Source organism: Pipistrellus hanaki, assembly GCF_964339955.1.
Source record: "Pipistrellus hanaki genome assembly, chromosome: 3".
Taxonomy (NCBI): Eukaryota; Metazoa; Chordata; class Mammalia; order Chiroptera; family Vespertilionidae; genus Pipistrellus; species Pipistrellus hanaki.
In genome coordinates, this window is record NC_140505.1 from 141136966 (window position 1) to 141163833 (window position 26868).

Genomic DNA, 26868 nt, shown 5'->3' on the forward strand with positions numbered 1-26868 from the left:
TTAGAAATCTTTAAGATATGCCCTAGCCGGTTTTGTTCAGTGGATAGAGTTTCGGCCTGCGGACTTAAGGGTCTCAGGTTCGATTCCAGCCAAGGGCACATGCCCGGGTTGCGAGCTGATTCCCCCCTAGTATGGGATGTGCAGAAGGCAGCCTATCAATGATTCTCTCTCATCATTGATGTTTCTATCTATCTCTCTCCCTTACTTTCTGAAATCAGTTAAAAAAAAAAAAATATATATATATATATATATATATATATATATATATATATATATATAAAATTTTAAAATATATTTTATTTTTTACAGAGAGGAAGAGAGAGGGATAGAGAGTTTGAAACATCAATGAGAGAGCGTCATCGATCAGCTGCCTCCTGCACACCCCCCACTGGGGATGTGCCCGCAACCAAGGTACATGCCCTTGACCGGAATCGAACCAGGGACCCTTTAGTCCGCAGGCTGACGCTCTATCCATTGAGCCAAACCGGTTTCGGCAAAAAAAATAAATAAATAAAAAATAAAAAATATAAAAAAAAATAAATAAAATAGGCCATAATTATAACATACAAAGCAATGTATGCTACTCCAAGTGTGTGGTATAAATCTAGGGATCAATTAGCCAGGAAGCCGGAGAAGTTCTCTGGCCAGGGGATAGCATTGGGAAAGTGGTGCTTTGGGAAAATTAAATAGAAGAGTCTGGTGGTAGGACAGTGCGGAGGCATATTGTCAACCAAGTACAACACTTGTTTATTATTTTAATATATATTTTTTTTATTTTAGAAAGGGAGAGGGAGAGAAACATCAATGAGAGAGAAATCATCGGTCTCCTGCACACCTCCTATGGGAACGAGCCTGCAGCCTGGGCATGTGCCCTGACTGGAAATCCAACATAACTGTGACCTCCTGGCTCATAGCTTGATTCAGAACTACTGAGCTACACTGGCTGGGCCTGCACGAGTTTATTAATCAATACATAAGTTATACCATGTGTTAGATACATGAACGTGTAAGATATGTGTTTCTGAGGAAATTAACAATCTAATTGTGGTGAGAAAAACTATAAGCAGCAGAATCCTACAGAATCTGCTACCACAGTACACTGACAAGTGTAACAGCTATATATGGGGAGAAAACATCAGCTTTTAAGGTTCACATAGCAGGGGCGGGGAAGTGAGGCATTAAAGCTGGCCACTCCCAGGATACCTGAGGGCAAAGACAGGACAGAGGTGATGGTATCAGGTCAAGACTCAATGGGTCTACCTCTACCCTTCTTGACAACTCTGTCCCCACTTAGGGCATCTTGATGCCCCTCTCTTTTAGCCTTTTCTGCTGAGGCCAAGCCAGGCCATTTTGTCCTGTGGTCTTGCCGTTCTTCCCAATGCTCTCAGAGGAACTGCTTCAAGCTGTCCCATTTATAGTCATACCACACAGTGGGAGGGGCAATAGTCTTGTCCTCACATGTTTTCAAATGAACTACACAGAACTGGGTTTAACCCATAAATCTTTATTATATTAAGTTAAAAGGAAATGTTTCATATAAAATATTGGGGAAATCACTTGAAAATATTTTTCCTGAGGGTTAAATCTAAGTATGGGAGGTAGAACAGTCACATGGCTTCTATCAGCGATAGGACAGCTCCAAGGGGTCACCGCAGGGAGACAGGCAAGCCATAGGCGACAGGCGCAGCCCCAATAAGATACTTGAGGCGGGGAGCCTGGCGGGCCTGGCTGACATAGTAGAGAAGAGGGGCTCCTGGGCCTCCTCCAAGCCAGCCCTGCAGCAGTGCCTCCGTGTAGCGGTCAATGTCACGGTCAGTCACGTCCCAGAGGTTACCCAGAAACAGGGGACTGGAGAAAAAAAAGAAAAGAAAAACAAAGGACTTTGAAACAGAATACATAGGAAAATACAATTAATGGTGGTGGTGGGTGAGTAGAGAAGACTGAGCCAATGAGGAAGTCCCTGGGAACTAGGATGGGAGGAAAGTGGGGCACAAAGGAGGAAGGATTTAAACTTCAGACCTAGGAAAAAGCCTGGGGCTGGGACCGAGGATGGACATGCCCCTCAAGACTCACCAGCCAGCCATGATATACTTGAGCACGATGCCAGCCCCCTCCAGGTTTCCGTGCACAGCCAGGGCTGCGCTGCTGCAGCCAAAGAGCAGTGCCACTGCCCGACAGTTCAGCCTCAGGACGGCCTGCCCATCCAGGAAGCGGGCACCAGCCCCGTGCCCTGCGTAGCTAAAGCAGAAGGTGAGATGAGTTTGACCTGGCTATACTAGGCCTCTGCTGTCTCCAGAGGTGCCCCGAGTCAGCCAGGGGCTTTAAAACCCCAAAGCAAACCAAAGCAATACCCTTCTCTGCTGCTGCTTCCCCCCCCCCCCCCCCCCCCCCCCGTAAGCACTCACATATATAAGTCACGCTCCGTCAGGGCCTCTTGCACTTGTAACGGGCTCGGCACCTCCCCAACCACTCCTTTCCAGCCAGATTCACTGCAGGGAAAAGGGAGGAGTAAGAATAAGGGTCACGCCCTAGCCCATTTGGCTCTGTGGATAGAGCATCTGCCTGCGGACTAAAGGGTCCCGGGTTCGATTCCGGTCAAAGGCACATCCCCAGGTTGCGAGCTCAATCCCCAGTGTGGAGTATGCAGGAGGCAGCCGATCAATGATTCTCTCTCATCATTGATGTTTCTATCTCTCCACTTCTTCTTCTCTTGAATCAGTAAAAATAAGTAAATAAATAAATAAATAAATAAATAAAAAATATATATATATATATATATATATATATAAAAAAGAATAAGGGTCATGTGGCAAATTGGCAGGGGAAATACTAATGAGAAAGTTGGCTACAATACCTGATTCTTGAGAAAAGGACATGTTGTCCCTATATGTTGTTGCTACCCCTCCCCACTCTGTTTCTCACTCTTATCCTCCTGACCTGCTAAAAGTGGCTCGAAATTGCTCCTCTGTGCTTGACAGGTTGTTGTGAGGGTTCAGAACGTAGAAGGCACTGCGAGAATCCACCCCCTGGCTCAGCACTGGCGAGGCCCCAGCCTGAGGGGGAGACACTGGTGATCAGGACCCTGGTCTGGCCCCAACAAACTCCAAGCCCCATTCCATGACTGATCCATTCCTGAGACCCTCTCCTATCTCCCCAATAGCCACCAACCACTTTGAATCCTACCTCTTTGATGATGGCATAGCTGAGGAGGAAGCGGAAGGAGGGCAGCCGCGTGACGGGCAGTGCCCGGAGGCTGGGCATGCTCTCCCATGGCAGCTTCTGCAGATCCTGGGCAAAAAGCAGTCAGAGGTTACGGTCCCTAGCTGGGTGTACGCAGGAGTCGGAAGAGGGTGAGTTGGTGCCCACTGCCCACCAGGCACTGCCTCTCTGGCCCTTAGCGCCTTACCTTGTCCAGCACTAAGACAAGGTGCCTACTGCTTGGTATTGTTTGCCCCTGAAGACGTCCGACGGCCTCACTCAGGAGTTCTTGGGCTCGCTCTGGCCGGGCCGGGCACAGCCCGCAGGCCAGGGCCTGAACGTCTTGAGGCGTGAGGGTGCTGGCACCACTGAGCAGGATCTGTAAGGGAACGGTGGGAGCGCCATCACTTCCATGTCTGCTAACAGTGGCAGGTGGGAAGGAATTAAGTCTAGCTTCTTTCCCTTCCCTGATTTCTCCACTCACTTTCAGCAGAGTGGGATCAGGGTATTTCCAGCCACATTCCTGCAGCAGCTCTTGGAGGCGGGAGGCCTCCTGGGCAGGGCCCGGGTCCTCGCTGAGCGGCAGCAACAGCCCCCTCCAGCAGCCCAGCACATCCTTTTCTAGGGACGTGGTGAGGACCTGAGAGAGAACAGGACCTGCAGTCAGAGATGCAGCAGTTTCTTTCCCCACAGGCACCGACAATCTGGAGATGAGGAGATGGGTTTTCCAATGTGTGTATTTGTCTTATGTATCTGCTAATAAAAAGGCAAGAAACTAGACACATTTTTCATTTGGTGAGACTCTGGGGGAGTATAAATATGAACAGGTAGGCGGTGAAAGAAAGCTGGGAAGCTGATACATGAAGGCTTAAGTCCTTTTTTCTGTGTATATCTTTAAATGTTTCATTGCCGTAACCCCCTTCATGTTTTGGGCTCTTGTTTAAAATCCTTTCCACGTAACGTAATTTTTTATTTAGGCCTACAATTCCAGAAAGGATTCGAGGTACCTGAGCACTGACAGGGTACCCCTGAGAAAGAAGACACTGGCACCCCCAGGTCATTCATAGGACAGGCCTTACCCCACCCCACCTTGGGGGCACACACCTCCATCCTATGGTCCAGTTCAAGCCGCCCTGTCCACCATTCTCGCTTGTCAGTACAGCTGCTGTTCTCTTTCTGTTCCTTCTGGATGGCATCAAATTCTTTCAGGGCCGAGCTCAGAGGAAGCTTTGGGAGATGGGGTTGTGAGATTTCTGCTTGTCCACGTGATCACCATCTCTCTATCCCCAGCCACAGAATGTGAGCAGTCTGACCAGAAGCCTACCCCAGCCCAGCTTTCCTCCCTGGCCCAGGAAATGTACCTTGTTCTGGGCAGTTGGGATCTGCACAGTGACTGGGGGATTGTCTTTTTCCAGCCGAGTCAGCAGGAGGGTGTTGCCCACCGTTCCAGGCTGGAGGGAGGCCAGGGCCAACACACACACAGTCACCTCTGACACAGAACATACCCAGAATCATTCAGCTGCTACAAGGAATTCCCTCCAATGTCTTCTGCGCTCAAACCCTATCTAGCACTCAAGACAACTCTAAGAAGTCTCCCCTGGTCACTGGAGTTCAAGGTGCTCTCACTTGTCCTGAGAGCTCCCTGGGAACAGAGACCATGTCTTATACTTCTTTGGGTCCCTTACAGAAATGACCAAAGGGCCCTGCACAGTAGGAGGCACTCAAATAATCTGTTAACGTGTTTCATGCTAGTGTAGGGAGCCCGTGGACAACTGGACTTATCCCTAAATAAAGACATTGAATTTGTTGGTAAGTCAAAGTTGAGGTTAAAAAAAAAAAAAAAAAAAAAAAAAAGACTTCCAGCCCAACCAGTGTTGGAAGTGGTTGAATGTCAATCTATGAACCAAGAGGTCTAGGTTTGATTCCCAGTCAGGCACATCCCCAAGTTGTAGGCTCAGTCCCTAGTAGGGGGCGTGTAAGAGGCAACCGCTCAATGAATCTCTCTCCTCACTGATGTTTCTCTCTCTCCCCTCCCTGCTCTCTGAAATCATTAAAAATAAATAGATAAATAGATAAATAAATAAGACTTCCAGATTTAGGGTATGTCTGTTTGGTGAGAATAACAAAATGACTAATCAATGAAAAGGTATGACACATCCTTCCATAAGGATCATAAATCTATGTGAGCTAACTAATGCCTTAAACACCTTCACCCAACCTTTCAGTAAGATAAATAAAAGGACAGGAGAGCACCATACCACTGGGGATCAGAGACAGGCACTCCTGGAAACTCTCCTTCTCGGCCTGGGGGAAATGGCCAGATCCCGATGTTCTGAAGGAAAAGAGGTGCCGGAGGCGGGCCAGAGGGAGACCGCCAGGCCTCTCCTGGAGGCTCAGCCCCTGCAGCTGGTCCGCTATTTCCAGTGACTGGTGCTTCTGGGCTTTGCTGCAAGCAACACAGAGGTGAATTCTCCCTCCTTCAGAGTCAACCTTCCCCCCTCAATCGGCCCCAGAACAAGTCTTCAGGATGGTGGACACTCACTTGAGCTGCCTGTGGAGGTGGGTGAGCAGCTGGTGGCGACAGGTGACAGAGACAGACTCGGTGACAAGGTAGGCAGTGGCATAGGGATCCCGGTGGCCCAGGCACAAGGCCAGGAAGCGGCAGAGGTGAGCGTAGAGTCCGCTAGGAGGGCAGTGACTGACCCCGCGGAAAGCAATGCTAAGGGAGTCACAGATGGAATCCACGGTAGAGACACCTAGATGAAGGTCGAGACTTGCTATAGATGCATCCCTTACTTCCCAGCTGACAAGGAACCTGCCAAGGTCCCTATATCATCTCCCACTTGGAAAGTAGCAGCTGCCATTTACAAGGGCAATGTGCCAAGTAGGGTCCTATGTAACTTACATGCGTGAATGTGTCCCACCCTCCCCAAACCCACTTGACAGTTAAGTCAAAAGCTCAGAGAGGTTGAGTGACTTGCACATGGGTAGCAGAGAGTGCTGGGCTTCAAACCCAGGTTCAAAGGCTACCAGATCCAGGTGGGGGTCCAAAGCCAGAACCAAGGACAGACTGGAAAAGCATTGGGATCAAGAGTCCTAAAGGCTCAGCCCTCTACAAGTGACCAGACCTCACCAATGGCTATAGGGGCTGCGGGACGTTGGCGCCGAGAACCAAGATCCTTGTCTGTCTGCTTGCTTGGGCGTAGGGCGGGCAGCTCCTCTTTGCTGGAATCCCGTCTCAACAGTTCACACTCCGCTATGGCTGTGTCAGGCCCTGGGGCTGATGTCTTCGCATCTGGGGAGAACATGACTTTTCTATAGAGCTCCCTGCTCTTGCCCTCCCCTTGGTTTCCCCTTCTAGGATCTAGTCCAGAGCCAACAAAAGACTGTCTTTTGGCACAAGTTATTGTGCCAAATTAGTTCCTGTGCTTTGGTCCCAGGGCAGCCTCCCCAGACATATGCATCTCTACCCCCCACCTTTGCCATCGTACCTGAGGCTGCGTCTTCCCCATCAGAGCCCCTGAGGATCTCAAAGCTCATTTCCATCTGGTGGCCGGTCAGTTCCTCCTCAGGGATGGTCCGCATAATCTCGGGGCCCAGCTCCTCACCACGGCCTGATGCCACCTTCTTGGCCCTCCGGGTCCTGCCACTGTGGCCAGCGTGCCCAAGGGCACTGCCTGGGTCAGCCGCCACGTTAGTCTTCACACTTGGGCCCTTCCTAGTCTGGCCGCAGCCTCGTCCCCGAGAAGCAGTGCTGCGTTTCTTGGGCTCCTCTGCAAGCTGTACCTCAACTGGGTCTTCCAGGTCACTGTCATCACTGAAGTTCACCTGGGAGGGGAGGCAGAGAGAGAAGCGCCAAGGGGCCTTCAGTGACATCACCTGACAGCAGATGGCGCTGTGGCGGCACCAACACACAGGCCATTGGGGAAGATTTAAGAATTAACCTCCCACAAATACTGCCACATTCAATCAGGGGCAGTAACCCCTGGGTGTGGAAAGCAGGAGAGGAAGGGGCACTAGAAGATGAGGAAGATGTAGGGGTCCTGCAGGTAACAGGAGAGCTCAAGGTGCCACCAGGCCCTGGGAAGCTAGTCAGGGCCCCTGCTCTATAGGACTCTCCTCCAGGACCATCCCCACCCAGCACCAACACGGCCTGGCCACGGTCCCACCTCACCTTCAGGCGCGTCTGGACTCTCTGTTGCACCTTGGGGGCCTTGGGAACCTCAGGTTTGCTCTTTGTAGGACACACTTCCTCAAACACGGTGAAAGGGATTTGAGGGCCGGCCTGCCTAAGCCGGCCAGGGGGCTTAGGTGTGCACGGTGTTCCTCTGCCTTCCCGGCCTTTCCGAGAGGTATTGTGGGGGGGTGGGCCAGCAGAGACCGCCTGTTGGCGCCCCCGTCTAGAATGTGTTTGCTTCCGGAGCTTCGTGGGCTCTGAGCCTGGGGGAGTCTTTATTGATGGTGGCTGCCAGCCCCAGGAGCTTGCAAAAAGTTGGGTAGTGCAGCAGCTGAGGCCAGCCAACTTTGTAAAGGCCTGCATCAAGAGCAGGCTGGCTCGCCAGGGCTCCAGGTGGGGTATCCGTGCCGCCACAAACTTCAGCCCTGACTCTAGTACCTTCCCCAGGCTGTTTGATGGCTGGCTCAGCCCCTCCTGCGCCAGCTGTGTGTATGCCTGAGCCAAGATCTCATCAAAGAGGCGCAAGTCGGGCTGGGGAGGTGCTTTGTGATTCAGGGAAGCTTGCAGGGCTCGGCCGAGGCGCTCAGTGGCTGCAGGGCAACCTTTCAGCACAACCTGCAGGAGATTCAGACCCTGGGCCTGATGGCCCATGGCCAATCTCACCCCGGCCGTGACCAAGACCCAGCGTAGACAGACTGCCGAGAGGACGGGGCTGGCACAGAGTGAGCAGTCACAGGTGGGCAAATGGGTCAGGAAGCCAGGGCTGGGCTGGGGCTTCGTTTTCAGGACTGGGGAGGAGTTAGCAGAAGGTGCTGTGGGGCCAGGCTCCTTGGCCACAGTGGCCACCAGCTCCAGAACAGGGCCCCTTAGGAAGGGCTCCTCCTCTGGGAGCTCCAGGGGACAGGGGGCTGGGGCCTGCTGCTTCCCCTTCTGCAAGTGGACTTTCTTCACAGAGCCCGGGCGCTGGGCTGGCCCACAGAACTCTGAGGAGAGAGCAGAACAAGAGTGACACAACCAGGGGGCATGATGCCAAGTGCTTCTCGAGCTGCCCCAGGGTCCAACTCCCTGCTATGTGTGCTGCTTACTTACTAATTACTCACATATTACGGCACTAACACTCAATATTAGTATGGTTTATTTTTTTGTCTTAATAAAATCCCTAAGGTTATCTTTCCTTTCAACAATGGACCAACACAGCAACAAAGCCCCATTATCTGCAGCTCAGAAGACTGCGCGATTAGGAAAGCAGGCCAGCACCGGGAGGCCCAACTACTCTTAATCCTGGCTTCTGCCCCTGACTAGCTCTGTGACTGTGGCCTAAAACATTGAATTTCTCAACTTTCTCATTTTACAAATGGGAAAAAAAAAAAAAGAAGAAAAAAAAAAATCTATGTTCCCAACTGACTTCTCAGGGTATTGTGTGGGTCAAATGAATTACTAGAGATAAAAGTGGTTGGTAAGAAAAAAACCCCCACATAAATACAATATTTTATTATTAGCTTAAGCCTCCTGGGGACACTACATTTGTACTGTCTAATACAATAGTCATTAGATACATGTGGCTACTGAATGTGTGAAATGTGGTAAGTGACTGAGGAACTGAATTTTAAGTTTTATTTAAATTCCATTTAACTGTAAGTAGCCCAAATGTATTAGATGATACTGAAAACTAGAACCAAAGAGGGTTAGTCCTGGACAGGTTATCGGAAGGAGGGGCACCAACGGTCTGACTGAAGTAAAGGAAGCTTTGCCCTGGGTCCAGAAGTCTCTGATTTAGAAGGAACATAAGCCCTGACATATGAAGATTTGTTAAATAGTGTATGTGTCCCTCTTACCATAGCCCATGGGCATGGGCATGGCTGCTCACCTGTGCAAGACTCAAGCAAGAACAGAACCTGCCGCAGATCCGACTGACAGAGGTCAATGTCATTGCGTGCCAGCTCCAGCTCTCCCTTCAGCACCAGGAACAGGGCACACCTTTTGGGAGAGGAGATAATAACCAATTAGGGGAACCTTTTGCCTTCCTGGAGTCTTTTTGCTCCTTTCCTAGGCAGAGCCATCAGTCTTTTCCAGCCTTGGAAAGCCTTCTACGCTGCCCTCGAACCAACTCCTCCTTGTGTGTGAGGACAGGAGTTCCCAACCTGCATTATTCCATAAAAGGATCCTGTGGGCAAAGAGATTTAGGGAAAGACTGTACACTAGGTCTCCCATTTGGAGATCTATAATGTGTATTAGCATATTGAAGGACATGAGAAGTCCTATAGTGAATTAAAAAAAAGTCAAACCTTGATTAACTCAGCATTTTCCACTTATTTAGCCACGGGAGGGGTTCCACCAACCCCTCCACACATATCGTGTTATTAATCTGTGGGATAGTTTGGGAACCCAAAGTCAAGGGCACAGGCACTCCGGTTCCAGAACTGGCATCCTCTTGGTCCCTGTACTCACTGGCGCGGTAACTGTAACTTCGTGGTAAGTTTCAGGGCCTCCAAACAAAAGGCCTTGGCTTCGTTTACACTGCCCAGGCGGCCCAGGTGGGACACCAGCTTCTCGGAGCAGCTCAGCACCTCTGTAAGCACCTGCCATTTTTGTACCAGATTTTCACCTGCAGCAAAGGAGAGAGACCAGACCATGATCACTCAGTCATAGCCGGGATCCTCTGGAGACAAAACTACCGACCCCACCATCTCGCCTGTTCATTCCTACAGGACCTTGCTCTCCTCCTCGGACTCACCATAGTCCAGAAAAGGTGTCTCCACGGCTGCTTTCTGAGTTGAGAGCACATCACTGCCCATGAGCAGGAGGACGATGCTTCGGAGGAGCTTGTGCGAGTCGAGGAGTGCTGTCTCGGGTGTCTGCCAGCCTGTGCAAGTGAGGGAAGAGGGGACAAGAAGGGAGAGGATGTGGCCTGAACTTCACCACCTTCAACTACTGAGATAGCAAATGCAAAGCATGCTGCTACTCTTTTCCATATGCACCTAAGGCAGGAAGAGCTAATCAATCACAGAACTGCCTGAGACTACATGGGGTCTCAGAAACATGGTTGGTACAGTATTCCAGGCAGTCACTAGGCAATCGATTCGAGTCAGTAGGAGAACTGAAACTCATTTGCTATCCCAGGCCTGTTCTATGCAGTTAGGCTCATCCACATAGCTGGACGGCAGAGGGGACAAGGGCTGAGAAGAGATGACAGTGCACAAACCACACACATCATCCACAGAGGGCCATTCCCCCTATTTTTTCACCTTGGGCACAGAGTTGCTTCCACAGGGAGGCTGAGAGGCTGTCTGAGGAGAGGCTAAGGTAGACTGCCACCAGCTGCAGGGCCTGGACACGCAGCAAGTACCAGGCCTTGGATGACTTTTGGAGGGCAGGATCCTGAAGCACAGCCAGCAGCAGAGAGGCGCCCTCTGTCACCTGAAGGAGGAGGGGGGCAGAGGAGAGCCGTGAGGTCAGATTGGCGATTCAGAGCTTGAGACACCCCTGGAGATCATCTGGCCCAATGCCCTGCTGTGAAGAATGATAAAAGCTGTAAAACATATATATTACACGAGTGGGCATAAGACTTGGAAAAGTCACACAGCTAGTTTATGAGAAATTGCCGGTGGTTTTGGATCCCACTGGATTTCAGGCCAGGGCTCCAGTGTCATCCCAGTTCCTATTCTGGGAGAATTTCCTCCTTGCCCTGAGGAAACTGGAGAAAAGGGAAAGGAAAAAACCTCTATTGGAGGAACGCTGGTGAACAATTCTTTGGAAGGCAAAGCTAGGAAGCAGCAATGTTTCTCAGGGTCAGGAATATTCTTAGCTCCAGGGAATTCTCAGAAGCCATACAGACATCTAGAAAAATCCTAAAATCCTTCTAATACCCAGGACCTTTGGGTATACGAAAGCGAGGAATACCTTGTGGTGAGCATAGAAGAGTTGACTTCTCAGCAGGTCACAGGTCAGGGAAAGGAGCAGGTAAGCGTCAGTGGTTTGATCCAGAAGCTTCAGACTCGATTCCGCCTCTTGCAGGTATAACTAAGGGGGCAATCGGGGGGTTTGCAAGCATACTGGTGAGGAGAGGCAGCTGAGCCTTCAAATTAAAGTGGATTAAAGCATCCACAAGCAAATGTCAAACAAGTCTAATGAAATATCATTCCAGATATTATAATCTACATAGGGGTTATTCACTCACTAAAATGTTCATTGAGTACCTTTTGGTTAGCCACTATGTTAGAAAGACAAATAAGGAGTAAGTAGGACCTTCCAACCAATAGCTTGCAATGCGGTAGGCTCACAGGCGATCCAATATAATCACGATACAATGCCACTAGTGCTATGGGGACTCAGGGAAAGGGGTTGATTCTGCCCGGGAAGAACATGTGAACTGCTTTACGAAGAAGCGAAGAACTGAGCTAGGCTTTGAAAAGAAAGCACAGGTTTACTGAATGAAATAAGCAGGTCAGGGGGAGAAGGTGCATTTCGGGTGGAGACACTAATACAACCAAAGACAGAGAGGCACATGCAAAGAATATGAAGTAACTGGGATAGATGGGCGTAAGGTTCATGGGTGGAAGTGGCAAGAAAAAAATGAGAATCAGAATACCGAAGGTCAATACAAAGCGAAGGGTCTGCACAGTATCCTTTAGGTAATGGAGAAGCCAAATTAAAATCCTTTAAGCAGGAAAGAGATTAAGATCAGATCTGTTCCTATAAAGACCATGAGAGTAGCAACCGTGGAAAAGGGAGAAACTGGAGGCAAGGAGACCAGCTAGGGGACGTGGTAACAGTCCTAAGTGAAGGAGGATCAACCAGGGCAACAAAAGTTAATGACGAATATAGGACTGGCATCATATTCCTGATGCAGATTCAGTTAGACCCAATGAACAATTGGCTTTGCAGTGAGAAGGAGCTGGATGCCTGCCTCCCAACCACTCCACCCTTTATGAGCCTCCAGCTGCAAGTGGTGGGAGAAGCCAGCGAAGTGGCCCCTGTAGTATCCTACCTTCTGAGAGAAAAAATGGGTTACTGCAGCCATGTCTCCGCTGCAACCCCCAGGCTAGACAGGCTGGGCACTCACCTGGGCATAGCTGGGGCAACCGAGTGTCAGCAGAAGCTGGGTGACATGGCAGGAGGAGCCAGCTGCCTTCGCGTGGTCCTCCAGTCTCTGGGAGACGATCCGTACAAGCAGGAGGACCTCCAGAGCCTGCAGGGGCTGGTCGGCCAATAGCAGCAAGTTTACCCAGTTCCTGCTCAAGCCTCTATTTCTACCCTCTGCTCCGAGCTCTTTGGAACCTTGGTCTGACCTCTGATTGGAATGTGGCTACCCAGACAGAGCAATCATCAGCCCTTCTCAGGGAGCCTGAGATGAGAGCAGCGAGGGAGCCTGCAAACCATCCTACCCCCTTCTGTGTGAAAGCCTAGGCGCCAGTCATCATCCATAGCCAGGATTTACTGAGTACTTACTCTGTGTCAAGCACTGTGCCAAGAGGTCTACATGCATCAGCTCATTTTACCTTCATAGCAATTCTAATCCCAATTTAACAGATGAGGAAACTAAGAATCACATAGGTTAAGTTGTCTACCTTCACGTAATAGGTACGTGGTAGAGCCAAGACTCAAATCTAGGAAGATTCTCGGGTTCCCTGTGCTAGAAATAGAGCCCAAAGACCCACAATAACAAAGATCCTTTAAGGGCCATGTTCTCTTTCAGGGGTTCCTAATGTGAGGCCCACGCTTCTAATGTGGGATCCAAGGAAGAGCTTCAGGGAATCTGTAAAACCTTCTGACAATGCATGCAAATATGCAGAACTGTGACTACAGGCATGTATGTATTTTTCAGGCATTTACGGTCTCCAATTATCTAACAATTAATATTATAATTATGGTTTACATTTGAGTATTCTGTTTATGTGCAACATCTCCCATGAATTATCTCATCAAATGCTAACAATGTTATGAGGTAGTTATTACCTTCATTTTAGAAATAACGAAACTTGGCCTTAGAAGGTTAAGTAATTTGCCTAAGGCCATGCACTAATAAATGATGGAGTTTGATTTAAACTCAGCGAGGCCTGTGATAGAGCCCACACTGGGTCCTTTGGCTTCTCAGCAGATACAGAGGCCAAAGAAAGTGAAGGCACTGGGTTTCTGTTCTGGGTCAGTGCCCTGCCCACTTACCTTTGCCACCAGCTGATAGAGGGCCGCCAGGATCTGCAGTGAGGCTGCCGTCTGCTGGAGACACCGCACAGTGGGGGCCTGCCCCTTTGTAAGCACCTCCTTCCACAGGGCCAGGGCTTGGTCCAGGCATTTGGACTGAGCTATAAGTCAGAAAAGAGAGACCACCCACTCTCTCAGCGTGGGCCATCCAAACACCCTCTGCTCTTTTTGCCCGCTCATCTCCCAGCCTACAGGGCCAGCCTCCCCCGCACCTGGGGTACCCGGCTGGCTCTTAGGAAGCCATAGAGACTCTCCCAGCACACGATGACCGTGGTCCTTACCAGCATCTGCAGCCAGGTTGAAGGCAATGTTACTGTATAGGAAACGGTCTTCCTGGAGTTTATCTTCATAGTTCAGGTCATTGACTTCAAATTCCTCCAGGTTAGTAGGAGCCTGGGCTCTCCGATCTCGCTCAATACCCTGGATGAGAGATCAGGGTCAGAAAAAACAGGGCCAGTGCTAGCTTACGGGGACCCAGGGAGCACAATTCCTGTACCCAGTGCTGCTCAGCCCACATACTTCCTGCATTTTGGCCTCCAGGGTACAGATGTAGAGCCACAGGAGGGCCTGTGCTTTATCATCCAGGAGCTGGTCTTCGGCCTGAGCCTCGGGCCTCACTGATTCCAGAAGCTGTAGGGCTTCCCGGATTGCATCCAGGGCAGAGCTGGAAGGAGAGGGTGAAACCAAAATTGGAGCCTTTGGCAGGACCACAAGCCTCACCCTCCGAAGGAGCTCCCACGGCCACACACAGAAGGGGGTGCTTGGGGACACAGAGAGGGAAACAGGCTCCACAGAGTCAGAAGACCCAGGGCAAGAAACAAGAGTGGGCTCCCCACCTTTCCCCTTACCAGTCAGTCTGCTGGGCAAAGTCATGGTAGCAGAGCACTTGAGCTAATTCCACCAGATGGGTGGCTCGAGCCCAGGTCCCAGCTGGCGTCTCCTCGGGGCTCAGCTCCAGCAGGTCACAGATGACATTGAATCGTTCCTGCCCCGTGTCGGCCCGCACCGCCTTATAGGCCTGCAGCTCCTCCCGGAGCAGGAAGGACAGGGTGTCCGGGTCCCAGCCGCTCAGGCTATCTCGCAGAGTTCTGAAAGAGGGCGGGCTCAGCACCAGGGGAACCCGTGAAGCATGGAGCCTCTACCCCAGGCCAAGGAGTCCCAGCTTTGGCTTGCTGAGAGCTCAGTAAGTGTCCAGCCGTGAAAGCAAGAACACTACCTGAACCACCGTCTCCCCGGTACCGAGTGCAGTGCCTGGCACACAGTAGACACCCACTGAACAATAATGGAGGAATCGGTGCCTTTTTCAGAATAAGGATGAACATAACCATGAACACAAAAAGAGCCCTCACCATGGGGCAGACGTGGTTGTCTATCTCCCCTCAACTCACCTCAGCTGTAGCTCCTTGTCTCCAGCTCTGGCTGCATCCATCTTAACCCGGACCCAGAAGGTGACTGGCTCAGCCATGTGTTTGGGGCCACAGGGCCGTAGGGCTGCCAGCCACAGAGTCACCATCTCGCATCCTTGGGCCTGTTTACCCAGTTTCTTCAAACTCTCTACATGTAGCCGGAAGCACCTGTGCAACTGACCAGAGAAAGGGAACAGACCAAATTGGAGAGGGGACCCAATGAAAACAGAGTTGGAGGACATGCAGCTACAGGTACATAGATCACCTGCTGGGGGGGGGGGGGGGGTGGTCCTCTGGCCAACACTTTGCCCTAAAGCAGGAGACACCTAGGAACTAAATCCCCTGGGTGCTCTCAACTTGAGGCTTCAATCTAACCCACCCACATACTCAGTCTTCACCCTGAAAACCTCCCCTTCCTCCTATAATCCTCCCATAAATCAGCTGACTCTTCCTTCTCCCTTTCCCACCGCCAACTATTTACCAGTTAAACCTTGACTTCTTTCACCCATCAGTTCTGTCTATTCCTTGGGAAGCTACTTTAGTTCAGACACACACCCTCTCCAGCCTAGGCTACTAGGGCAGTGGTCGGCAAACTGTGGCTCGAGAGCCGCGGCTTGTCGCTCTGTTGACTAATGAGTTTACCAACCACTGTACTAGGGCAACCCGGGTGCCCGGTACTGTCCTTGCACTCTGTTTATTCATCACAGTGATGCGAGAAAAATCCAAGATGCCACTCTGCTATCGTGCCTCCACTTAAATCCATGTACCTCATGATGAAACCCAAGGCCCTCTACGACCCACCTTGCCTGCCAATCCAGCCAACCCCTCATTTCATGGGTGTTCTTGCTTTAAGACAGTGGGACTCCCTCTGGTTGTCCAAAGGACCACGTAGGAGAACACCTTAAATATCCAGATGCCTGAGCCCAGTGCCACAGACTCTGATGCAATCGGATGTAATTAGCTTAGGGAAGGCACTAGAATTCTATTCTTAAGTTCACTCAGGTGATTCTAATATGCAGCGAGGCTAGGAACCATTGGCTTGGGACAAAACTAAGTATAAAAAATGAGTAAAAAAAAAAAAAAATTGCCCTGGTTGGTGTGGCTCGGTTGGAGCATTATACCGCACACCAGAAGATCTCAGGTTCAGTTCCCAGTCAGGGCACATACCTAGGTTACAAGCTCAGTCTCTTGTGTATGGGAGGCAACCGATCTATGTATCTTTGTCACATCAATGTCTCTCTCCTCTCTCCCTTCATCCTCTCTTTTACATAAATAAATAATAAACAGAGGGAAGCTGCGAAAATGCCGAGACAACAAAATAGATCGCAAACGAAAGAAATAGAGGACAAAAAGCGACTGGATATAGAGTTCAAATCTACGCTTATAAGGTTTTTCAAGAATTTCCTAGAAAAGGTCGATAAGACCTATGAGGATATGAAAAGGGATCAACTAGAATTAATAAGGAATCAACAAGAAATGATAAGGGATCAACAAGAAATAAAGAATACATTGTCTGAAATAAAAAATATTATACAGAGTCCTAACAACAGAATGGAAGATCGCAAGAATCAAGTCAAAGATTTGGAACATAAAGAGCCAGAAGACACTCCTCCGCAGAAGCAAGAAGGCAAGAGAATCCAGAAAATTGAAGATGATTTAAGAAACCTCTGGGACAACTTCAAGCGAACCAACATCAGAATTATGGGGGTCCCAGAAGATGAGAGAGAGCAAGATATTGAAAACATACTGAAAGAAATAGTGACAGAAAATTCCCCCACTTGGTGAAGGAATTAGACTTACAAGTCCAGGAAGCGCATAGAACTCCAAACAAAAGGAATCCAAAGAGGACCACACCAAGACACATGATAATTAAAATTCCAAGAGCAAAAGACAAAGAGACAATATTAAAAGCAGCAAGAGCAAAGAAGGTACTTACCTAAAAAGGAGCACCTATATGATTGAGCTGATTTCTCAACAGAAACCATGGGGGCCAGACGGGAATGGCAAGAAATATTCAAGGTGATGAATAGTAAGAACCTACAGCCAAAGATAATCTATCCAGCAAAGCTATCACTCAGATTCGAAGGCCAGATAAAGAGCTTCACTAATAAAAAAAAGCTAAAGGAGTTCATCACCACCAAACCAGAATTATATGAATTGCTGAAGGGGGTTCTTTCGGAAGAGAAAGTAAATAAAGATAAAAATTATGAACAACAAATATGTAACTACCAACAAGTGAATCTAAAAACCAAGGAAATTAAAAAAAAAAATCTGATGAACAATATTGAATATAATAGAATCAGAGGTATGGAAGGGGAGTGAACTGACGATTCTTGAGGAAAAGGGGAGAGGTGGATATGGGAAGAGACTGAATATAAACTGTGCACCTATGGATAAGGACAATGGGGGGTGGGGAAAGGTCAGAGGATGGGGTGGGAACCTAGTGGAGGAGAGCAATGGGGGAGGGGGGGAGGAACATTTGTAATAATATGAACAATAAAAATTTATTTTAAAAAATAAATAATAAATAAAATTAAGTAAATGACAGTCCAGGTGAGGTCTGAGAAGTGATGGTGCCAATATGTAGCTCCAAAGCAGGGTCTTGGCCAGGCCCTTTCATGCTACTCAAGGCCCTTCCTTCCCCCACCATTACCTCCCTCCCCATCCCCATACCTTCTCAGGAGGCACTTCAGGATAGGTATTTGGCTTCGCCAAGCCCAGGGACTGACAGAAGGGCTTGGAGATGGCACAGGCCTCGGCATGGAGCTTGTGACTATAGAAACTGTAGGCCAAGTTACTCGTGTAAGAAGCTGCAGGAGAGAACGAACAGTTGGCCACAGGAATGGTCCTCACTGCCCTCGCCTGTTGCTAGGGAATGAGAAAAGAGTAGCACTCCCCTTCCTGCTCCACGTTCGCCTGCGCCCTCCATCCTGCCAGGCCTCTGCACTCGTTTTACAGAAGCAGAGTCCTCATTCCCCAACAGGGCTCCTCTCTCCTCACATTCCAATCTCTGTCTTCACCTCCCTTCCAAGGTCAGCATTTTAGGAAAATACTCTGGCCTGTCCCTTTCTTCCCCCTTCTTCCCTCATTCTACTGAAGCCACATAGCCTCCTTGCTATTCCTTGAACACATCAAACCCTCTCCTAGTTTAAGGCCTTGACACTGGCTTTTTCCTCGGCAGGGATGTCCTTTCCCAGGTGTCTACATGGCCAACTCCATCATATCCTGTTTTGCTCATGCATCCTCTCAATGAGGCTTACCATGACCATCCTGTTTTCAATGGTAACTTGTTGCCGCCCCCCCCCCCCCGCCCTTTGAAATTTTAATTCTCTTATCCTGCTCTCCCTGTCCTTTCCCCCAGACTTCTGATCATTTTCTAATACGTTGACAATTCAATTATTGTACTGTTTATTACAGTAGCACATAGCAGATACAGATAGATGGAAGAAGTCAGTCTTCAATAGTCTGGGAAGAATTTTCATACTAATAATTTTTGACTCCTGCTTATATTTTCATCTCAATGACACGGTTCAACCACTGAAAACATGAATATCACAAGCTCTCCAAAACCTTCCAGTGACTGAACTCGATAGGTGTATATGATTTAAACTAAAGGGCCATGCTTTTTGTAAACTGAGGGCGAAATTTATTATAAAATACAAAAATAGGCAAAACTAATCTCTGCTGGTTGGACAGTGGTTGCTGTTGGGGGTCGGTGAATAGAAGGGGGCCCATGGAGTCTACACTTGATCTTAGCCAAAAGGCCGAGAAGCAATGGCCCATGGAGTCTAAATGATGCTATTACTTGAACTAGATGTTGGTTACAAAGTATGTTCACTTTGTAAAAAAAAAAAAAATTCATCAAGCTGTACATTTATGATTTAGTACTTTTCTGTAAGTGTATTTTAATTAAAAGGGGGGAGCGAAGTATATACGTTTGTTAGTTAATAAAAACATAGTATATCTCCAGAAGGATATATAAGAAACTGATCATATTACTGCCTCTACAGAGGCAGACTTGGGTAATTAGAATTAGGAACGGGAGAGCTTTTCATTGTATGCCCTTTTGTGCAAATTGAACTTTGAACGAGGTGAATGTATCATCTGGTTTTTAAAAAATTAAATTGTAAATGTTCTTTAAAATTTAAATATATAGAAAGTCATGAAGTTGCACATCAAGTAAAAACGTTTTCATGAAACAAACACCAAACCAGATTCCAAAATCAATGAGAAAAAATTAGTATCTGCTATTACAAGTTAGTTTCATCACTTCTTTTCTGCTGCTAAATATAGAGTAACTGATACTTACACACATCTTTTTCACTCTCTCCTGGAGCCATTAGGGGCACCCACAGCGGTCCGAACCATCCAGCAAGTGCTATTTGCCTGCCTAATGAGTGATGACCCTCCCAAGAACCTTGCAGCTGGGCCCCAGGGCACTAACCTGTCATCCCCAGGTAGTCAGTCAGCTCCTGGCCTGACAGGCCCTCTAAGGCCTCCAGCATCCAGCAAACAGTAGATTTACAACTTTCCACTAGCTGGGCAAGGTCAGCCAAGTCTGCTACCTAAAGGGACAAGAAGGGCTGAGGGTGAGAGGAGACAAAATAGGTACGTGGCACCCATCCACCCCATAACCTAAAGCCACAGCCACCCCAAAGCTCTACTGAGGGCAGCCGAACAACCCCAGATCCTAGGACATGTCCAGTCTCTTTGATTCCCAGATGGTACCTGGCAGCCTTGGGCAAAGTCATAAACCACCGCGGTATAGAGGTGAAGTGCCTGAAACTGCATCTGAACCAAAGACTGCTGCTGCTTGGAGGATTCTCCACAGACCTGAGGAAGGAAGGGAAAGGTTAGTTTGAGGAACAGAGATAACGTGTGAGCTCCAAGGTAAAGCCTGACCCAGAGCCCTAGAGAACTGACACAACCCAGAGAGCAGGAAGGACATCAGGTGGGACCACTGCCCTCTCAGGATAGTCCAGGGAGGGAGCCAGGGCTCAGAGCCATATTCCCACCCTACCTCCAGGACCTTGTAACTCACACCATCCCGAAGCTGTCGAATGAGGGAGCAGTACCCGCCAAGAAGAGCAAAGAGGCTCAGAACAGCATCAGGTCCATAGCGCCTCTTGCTACCCCGCTCCAGGCCTGAGAGGAAGAACTGGCAGCTGTCATACAATGCCCGCAGTGGGGGTGACGGTGCCTCCATACTGCTGTTCAGGATAGCTGATGCCTTGGTCAGAAACTTGGCCACTGCCTGGGGTCCTTCCTCCTGGACCTGCAGCATTTTCACCCCCAGCTGGCATATCTGGAGGCTGGGAGCCAGGCTGGTGTTCCTTAGGTAATCTTGGGCCTTCTCCACGGCCCTAGTGGCCTTGGCATAGAGGTGGCTCCAACAGAGGCGACGGCAGTGTTCCAGGGTGAGCTCCAAGAGACAGAGGGCCCTCTGGGGAGAAAGAGGACCAGGCGAGTCCCCTTCCTCACCCACCAAGAGTCTAATCACATGCCTAGAGAGCAGGTCATCTAGGAAGTCAGCATCTGCTTCACTCAAACCATGCCCACTGGCATCAAACAGCTGGTGGGCAGCTACCACTCGACAGGCTGTTGGAGAAGCAAAATGCGGGACCTCGCAAGGGATGCTTTCATCCTCTAACAATACTAGAAAGCTCAAGGCCTTCAGTCGAGCTGAGTATGCAGCTCGTGGCTCCACCAGGGCTTCTGCCCCTTTCCAAAGCAGAGAAAAGCTGCCCCGAACCACAGCCTCATAGTCTTGGGGGGCAGCTTGTCGAGAACACTGCAGCAAACAGGCATGGAGGGTTTGAGCTAATCGGAGTGTGGCCTCTGGGACTCCCTGTGCAGCAACATTCCGAAGGAAGATGAAGAGAATTCGTTCCAGGTAGAGGGGTGGGCTCTGGGGGTTGGACACCAAGTAGCCATTGCAAGCCAGCTCTGCCAGCTCCAGCAGGCTCTCCAGGTGCCTGCGGCAAGCCAGCTTGGAAGTCAGCTGCTGGTTGCAAGCCCTCAGGATGGCATCACAAGTATGTCTTCTCTCCGCATCAAATTTGCAGCTGGGAAAACCGGCTGGAAGTTTGGACAGGAACTCCTAGGAGGAGAGGAAGATGTGAATGGGACAAAAGGAAAGAGATAAGGAAAGGAACTACAAATGGAGTTCCTACTAATCTGTCTCTTCCCATAAGGCAGAAACAAAACAGCTCAGCTTGGAAAGCCAGGTGTATGTAGAGCCAGGCAGCACCCACACCTTCAAGTCAGGCAGCAACTCTTCAGCTTCCTTCGGGCTGCTGAGCAGAGTCCCAAAGTTGACTCCTTTAAAGCTCCTCATGGCGCTGGAGGGCTAGGGGAAAGGAGAACGGATTAGAGAGGGCGGAGAAGATATTCGTAATGGAGTTAGATGAAGGGCAGGAGCAAAGAATCTTATTAGAAATCTTAAAGGAAGAAAGCCAAAGTCAGGACGCCGGGCTCCCGTTATAAACCGAAACCTCCGCTTTTCCTTCTAGGCGGCCGATCCCAGGACTCACTCTACCCGTCCCACCATCCCAATGCCCCACGGAGCCCTTCCACACCTACCAGGGCGTCCCGACATCTCCGACCCTCCCTGGCAGAGCCGCTCCCGCCGCTCCCTCAAGTCAGTGCTGGGAACCCCGTTCACGTTGGTGCTTACACAAGTTCACGAGTTCCTCCTTGCTGTCCCAGAGGTGCCCACCTTTCCAGGTCTAAGATTTACCCGCCAGGCTGAGTACTCCGCCAAGGACCCAAAATGTAACCTTCGTTTCCGCGCCAGCCCCTCCTTTCAAATATCCCCAGCGACCAATCAACGAAAGCTGCGTAACGCGGCGGGCCGCGCGGACCACTGGGAGTTGTAGTTTATCCGCCGCGCTGCCACTTCACGTGATGCCAGCCTCCTGGATTCTGCTGATCTGGGCGTTAAGACCTCTTGGGGGCGCGAGTTTCTCCACGTTTTCCAGTAGAAGCCGAGTTTCTCGGCTACCGGCTACCGGTGGGTTAGTCGCTATTGGGAAGGCCAGCCTTCTGCCTCTTTCCTACCTTTATTTTCAGAGTTCAGAGAGAGTTTAAGTTTCAAGAGAAGAGGGATAAACAACAAAAATAACTTACTTGGAAACTCACGTGGTTTGAGTTATTAGAAAAAAGGGCATAGCCTTTCATGGAATTATTTTTTCTTTTTTAAATAAGCATATATATATATATATATATATATATATATATATTTTTTTTTTTTTTTTTTTTTTTTTTTTTTCACACACACACACACACACACACACACATGTAATTTTTTTTCCCCAGAGAGGAAGATAGAAACATCAAGGATGAGATGGCTGCCTCCTGCACGCCCCCTATTGGGGATTGATTCCACAACCAGCACATGCGCCCTTGACCAGAATTGAACCTGGGACTCTTCACTCAGTAGGCAGATACTCTTATTCGCTGAGCCGAACAGGCTAGGGCTGGAATTATTTTTTTAAATATATTTTTTATTGATTTCAGAGAGGAAGGGAGTGAGAGAGAAACATCAATGATGAGAGTGAGTCATTGATTGGCTGCCTCCTGCAAGCCCCACACTGGGGATCAAGCCCACAACCCACAACCCAAGCATGTACCCTTGACTGGAATTGAACCCAGGACCTTTCAGTCTGCAGGCTAATGCTATATCCACCAAACCAAACGGGGCTGGAATTCTTTAAAAATATAGTTTGTAAGGGCACTAACATGAGTACTATGACGACTTTCAGCACTCTCTCTGCCTACCAGCCCTGCTCCTTCCATCAGTTGGATTGTATGTGGAAGACAGAGGATGTAGCTCTCCTTAATGAGGATCTAGCTCTCCTTTGAGTATAGGGTATTGTGAGTGTTGGGAAGAACTAGGAAAACTCATTCACCGGGATATTTCTTAGTTTTTAATTACTTGTTTGGTAAATAAAACATACATACAGATTCAATTGGCTCTGCTTTTTTTTCCTTCCTCCACCAAAGAATTCAATTCAAAACTCTAGTCTTTGGCAGTTAGATTTTTCCTGATGAATTCTATCGAATAAACCATTCTCTATCATTATCTTTCTTCATCACCATCAACTTGTTTTAGGAGCTGAGAATCTAGTAGGGAAGACTATTTAAACAAACAAACAAGAACTACAACTTCTGCAAGGATTCTCAGAATTGGGATGGTAAAATTAATGCAGGTGCTGTGTGTCATAGACATTACACACATATTTCTTTTACAGTAAGGAACCCAGCAGAGTTCATAAATGATCAATGAAATATCAATTCTCTCAGTACTCAGTTCCTCTTGCCTATACCTTAGCAATCAATGTTTATTTACATGTTGTATAGCAAGTGTTCTAGGACTTTTAAAAATTATTATATTTCATTCTAAATGCCTTAAGGGCAGAGAACTTACCTTTTTTTGTTCCTCTTTTTTACTTACAAGAAGTAGGAAATTCTGCAAGTATCAAGAGATCAATAAATGCTGACCAATTTGAACTTGAGTCACATAATTCAACCCCTCACTTGAATCACAAGTTTATAAAGAGAGAGCACAGATTGTGGAAAGAGCTTTGCACTTGAGCCTGGACAGAGGAGCTGGGTTTTAGTCCCAGCTCCATTTCTTACTAATCTGTGAAGTGGGGATAGTAACATCAAGCTTCATTACCTCCCAAGGGTTTTGCTAGTCTGAAGTATTGTAGAATAGCCTTAAAATGCTTTACAAAAGCCCTAACAATGCTTTGCAGCTGTTAAAAACATCTGATATGTACTGACATATAAAGATACCGGAGATATATGAATGATTGTTATAGTCTTCCTGTGGATTTTGTTTTTAAAAGAAAAATAAGATATACTTTATGTAAAAAACAACCAAACAAAAAAAGTTATGGAATAGCATGAATGATATAATTCCATTTTTATTTTTTTAAAAACTGCTAACATTAAACCAGAGCATTTAACAATGGTAGGAAGAGAGAGATTAATGGAGCAGAACCTGTCATTTATTTTATTTTATTGATTTTTTACAGAGAGGAAGGGAGAGAGATAGAAACATCGATGAGAGAGAAACATCGATCAGCTGCCACCTGCATACCTTCCACTGGAGATTTGCCAACAACCAAGGTATATGTTGACCAGAACCGAATCTGGGGCCCTTGAGTCTGCAGGTCAACGCCCTATCCACTGAGCCAAACCAGTTGGGGCAGCCTGTCATTTTTAATATTTTATATTTCTGTATGTATTTATATCTGTAATATACTTATGTCAATATACTAATATACATTTTAATATACCATTATATAAACAGATTTATATTCACATATTCATATTTTTTTGTATTTGCATTATTTTACAATGAGTCCGTATAAATGTATTGAAAAAAAAAAAAATCACACCTTAAAGCAAATGTGAAATAATTATTTTTTTTGTGAAATAATTTTTATAACATTAGTTCTGATCCCAAGCATGACAAATTTGTTTTATAATTCTGTTCTGTGGTTCTGTGGGGAAGTAGTAGCAAACAATAAATAAAAGGGACAGGGAGAACCACAGGATCGGGGTTAGGAAGAGATATGGGGAATGGAACCTGGGCCTAGCCAAGGGCCAGGACCATTAGCTGGGAAAGCCCCTTCCCTCCCTGAGCAAGGACTGAACTTCCAGGAAGAGGTCATCCTCCAAGTTTCAGAATCCAGTACGGTTGGTCCTCATGGCCCAATCCTCCTGTCTCTCATCCATTGGCTCCTGGTTCCTTGTGATGTTTCTGCTCTCCTCAGAAGAGCTCCAAATCAAATAATCACGTGTCCATCTGAATGGGAAGTCAGAAAATCAGGAGCCTCTTAGTGAAAGATGGTGGTGTGTATCAAATCTGACACCAAAATGACCTCCCCACTTGAAGAGGAAATGAGTTCAAGTGGAACATACTAACATTATACTCAGCTGCTCACATGCCCCAAAGTAGAAGGCCTTTCAGATAGCTGGATACTTCTGTCTGGGCCAGGATCAAGGATAAACACTGCTAGGAATCACCCAAGCACTGGGATGAGTTGGAAAGTTCTACACCCAGTTTTATAGCCCCATCCACTCATTCTCACACCCAAATCTGGATAGGCTTAGCTGGCTTAAAAAGTTAAAAAATAAAATATAAAAACAAACACTTACATTGTGTACTAAGTACTATTCTAAGCACAAATATAGTAATGCATGTAATGTCATAAGAGCATTTTTTATGGGGTAGAAATTATACTATCATCCCCGTCTTCCAGATGAAGAAACAGGATCAAATTTGAACCCAGATAGTTGATCTCTGTTTCCATGCTATTAACTAGTTCCCTATGCTCCTCTTAGCAGAGTATTATGAGCAGCATTTTCCAGGCAGTGTGCACCTACTAAACCAAGCCTTCATTTGACCCAAAAGTGAACCAAATAGCCAAGGCTAAATGCTCCCGTTCTCTTGCCCTTTTCCAGAGACATGGTTTGGGATAAGGGAGCAAGACTAGAGGGCGAAAGGCAAGTAGGTAAAGGCCCAGGGGACACAGGCAGCACGTGTCATAGAAGAGGGACTGGGGGGGGGGGGGGGGGCAGCAAAAGGCAAGCTAGCTGGTGTGGCTTAGTGGAGAGAGCGTCAGCCTAGGGACTGAAAGGTCCTGGGTTCAATCCTGGTCAAGGGCACATGTCCGGGTTTTGGGCTAGATCCCAGCAGGGGGCGTGCAAGAGACAGTCAATCAATGATTCTCTCTCATCATTAAAGTTTCTATCTCTCTCTTTCTCCCTCTCTAAAATCAATAAAAATCTATTAAAAAAAAAAAAACACACAAGGCAAGGTTTAGCTTTAGCTTTGTCATTCACTTCCTACAGATTTTGTTTTTTATTTTTATTTTATTTTTTCCCATTATCATTTATCCTCCCTGCTATATATCCTTTCTTTTTTTAAAATAAGTTATTGATTTTAGAGAGAGAGGAAGAAGAATGTGAGAAACATCAATCTGTTGCCTCCAGCATGTGTCCTGACCAAGAATTGAACCGATGACCCTTCAGTGGATAGGACAATGCTCAACCAATTGAGCTATATCAGCCAATCCCATATCCTTTCTTTAGGGGAATTTCCTCTTTGCAAGGGGGAAAAAAAATCACTACCACCTAGTAATACCATGCATGGCATATAGTAGGAACTCAATAAAAAATATATTTATGGCCTAGCCGGCATGACAGGTTGAGCATTGACCTATAAACCAGGAGGTCACGGTTCGATTCTGGGTCAGGGCACATGTCCAGGTTGCAGGCTCTAATCCCCAGTGGGGGGCATACAGGAGGCAACTGATCAATGATGTTTCTCTCTCATGGATGTTTCTCTCTATATATCCCTCTCTCTAAAAATCAATAAAAACATATATATATTTTAAGGCCGAAACCGGTTTGGCTCAGTGGTAGAGGGTCGGTCTGCGTATTGAAGGGTCCCAGGTTCAATTCCGGTCAAGGGCATGTACATTGGTTGTGGGTACATCCCCGGTAGGGGTGTGCAAGAGGCAGCTGGTCGATGTTTCTCTCTCATCGACGTTTCTAGCTATCTATCTCTCTCCCTTCCTCTCTGTAAAAAAAAAAAAATCAATAAAACATATATTTTTAAAAACACAAAAAACAAAAACATATATTTTAAAAAAATATATACCTTTGAGTTTTTAATACTATGTTGAATCTGACAGAAAACCTCCCAACTCCATGTCACCAGCCCCTTTGAAGTAAGCTCAGCAGAGACAAAGGTAAAGGAACTGTCTACCCTCCAATTTCCTTACCACTTAGCAATGTTGGGCCCCTCATACCTACATCAGTAAATAACTACTGTTACCCAAACAACAAATCACTAACCAGGCTCTAAAA

General features: G+C 47.8%; 1 protein-coding gene across 3 annotated transcripts; it reads right to left on the bottom strand.

The window, feature by feature from the left end:
- Positions 1-1490: 1490 nt before the first annotated feature.
- ESPL1 (extra spindle pole bodies like 1, separase) lies at positions 1491-21826 on the bottom strand. 3 transcript variants are annotated; one of them, XM_084876742.1, is made up of 31 exons: positions 21722-21826; positions 21239-21331; positions 20024-21082; positions 19711-19815; positions 19427-19547; positions 17656-17792; positions 14965-15158; positions 14425-14664; positions 14096-14240; positions 13858-13996; positions 13538-13677; positions 12438-12572; positions 11276-11395; positions 10621-10792; positions 10110-10238; positions 9824-9980; positions 9243-9352; positions 7373-8358; positions 6690-7026; positions 6332-6493; positions 5741-5954; positions 5457-5644; positions 4560-4687; positions 4303-4425; positions 3683-3838; positions 3407-3577; positions 3184-3288; positions 2938-3053; positions 2406-2489; positions 2074-2238; positions 1491-1848 (listed from the first exon to the last, which is right to left on the bottom strand). In XM_084876742.1, the coding sequence occupies exons 2-31, from the start codon at positions 21317-21319 to the stop codon at positions 1647-1649; spliced, it is 6321 nt and encodes a 2106-aa protein (XP_084732868.1). In that variant the 5' UTR covers positions 21320-21331; positions 21722-21826; the 3' UTR covers positions 1491-1646. The 3 variants fall into 3 exon arrangements, with proteins under 3 accessions (XP_084732868.1, XP_084732869.1, XP_084732870.1); XM_084876743.1 differs by having other exon boundaries at positions 21659-21796; XM_084876744.1 differs by lacking the exon at positions 21722-21826 and adding an exon at positions 21565-21584.
- Between the last annotated feature and the right edge of the window lie 5042 nt (positions 21827-26868).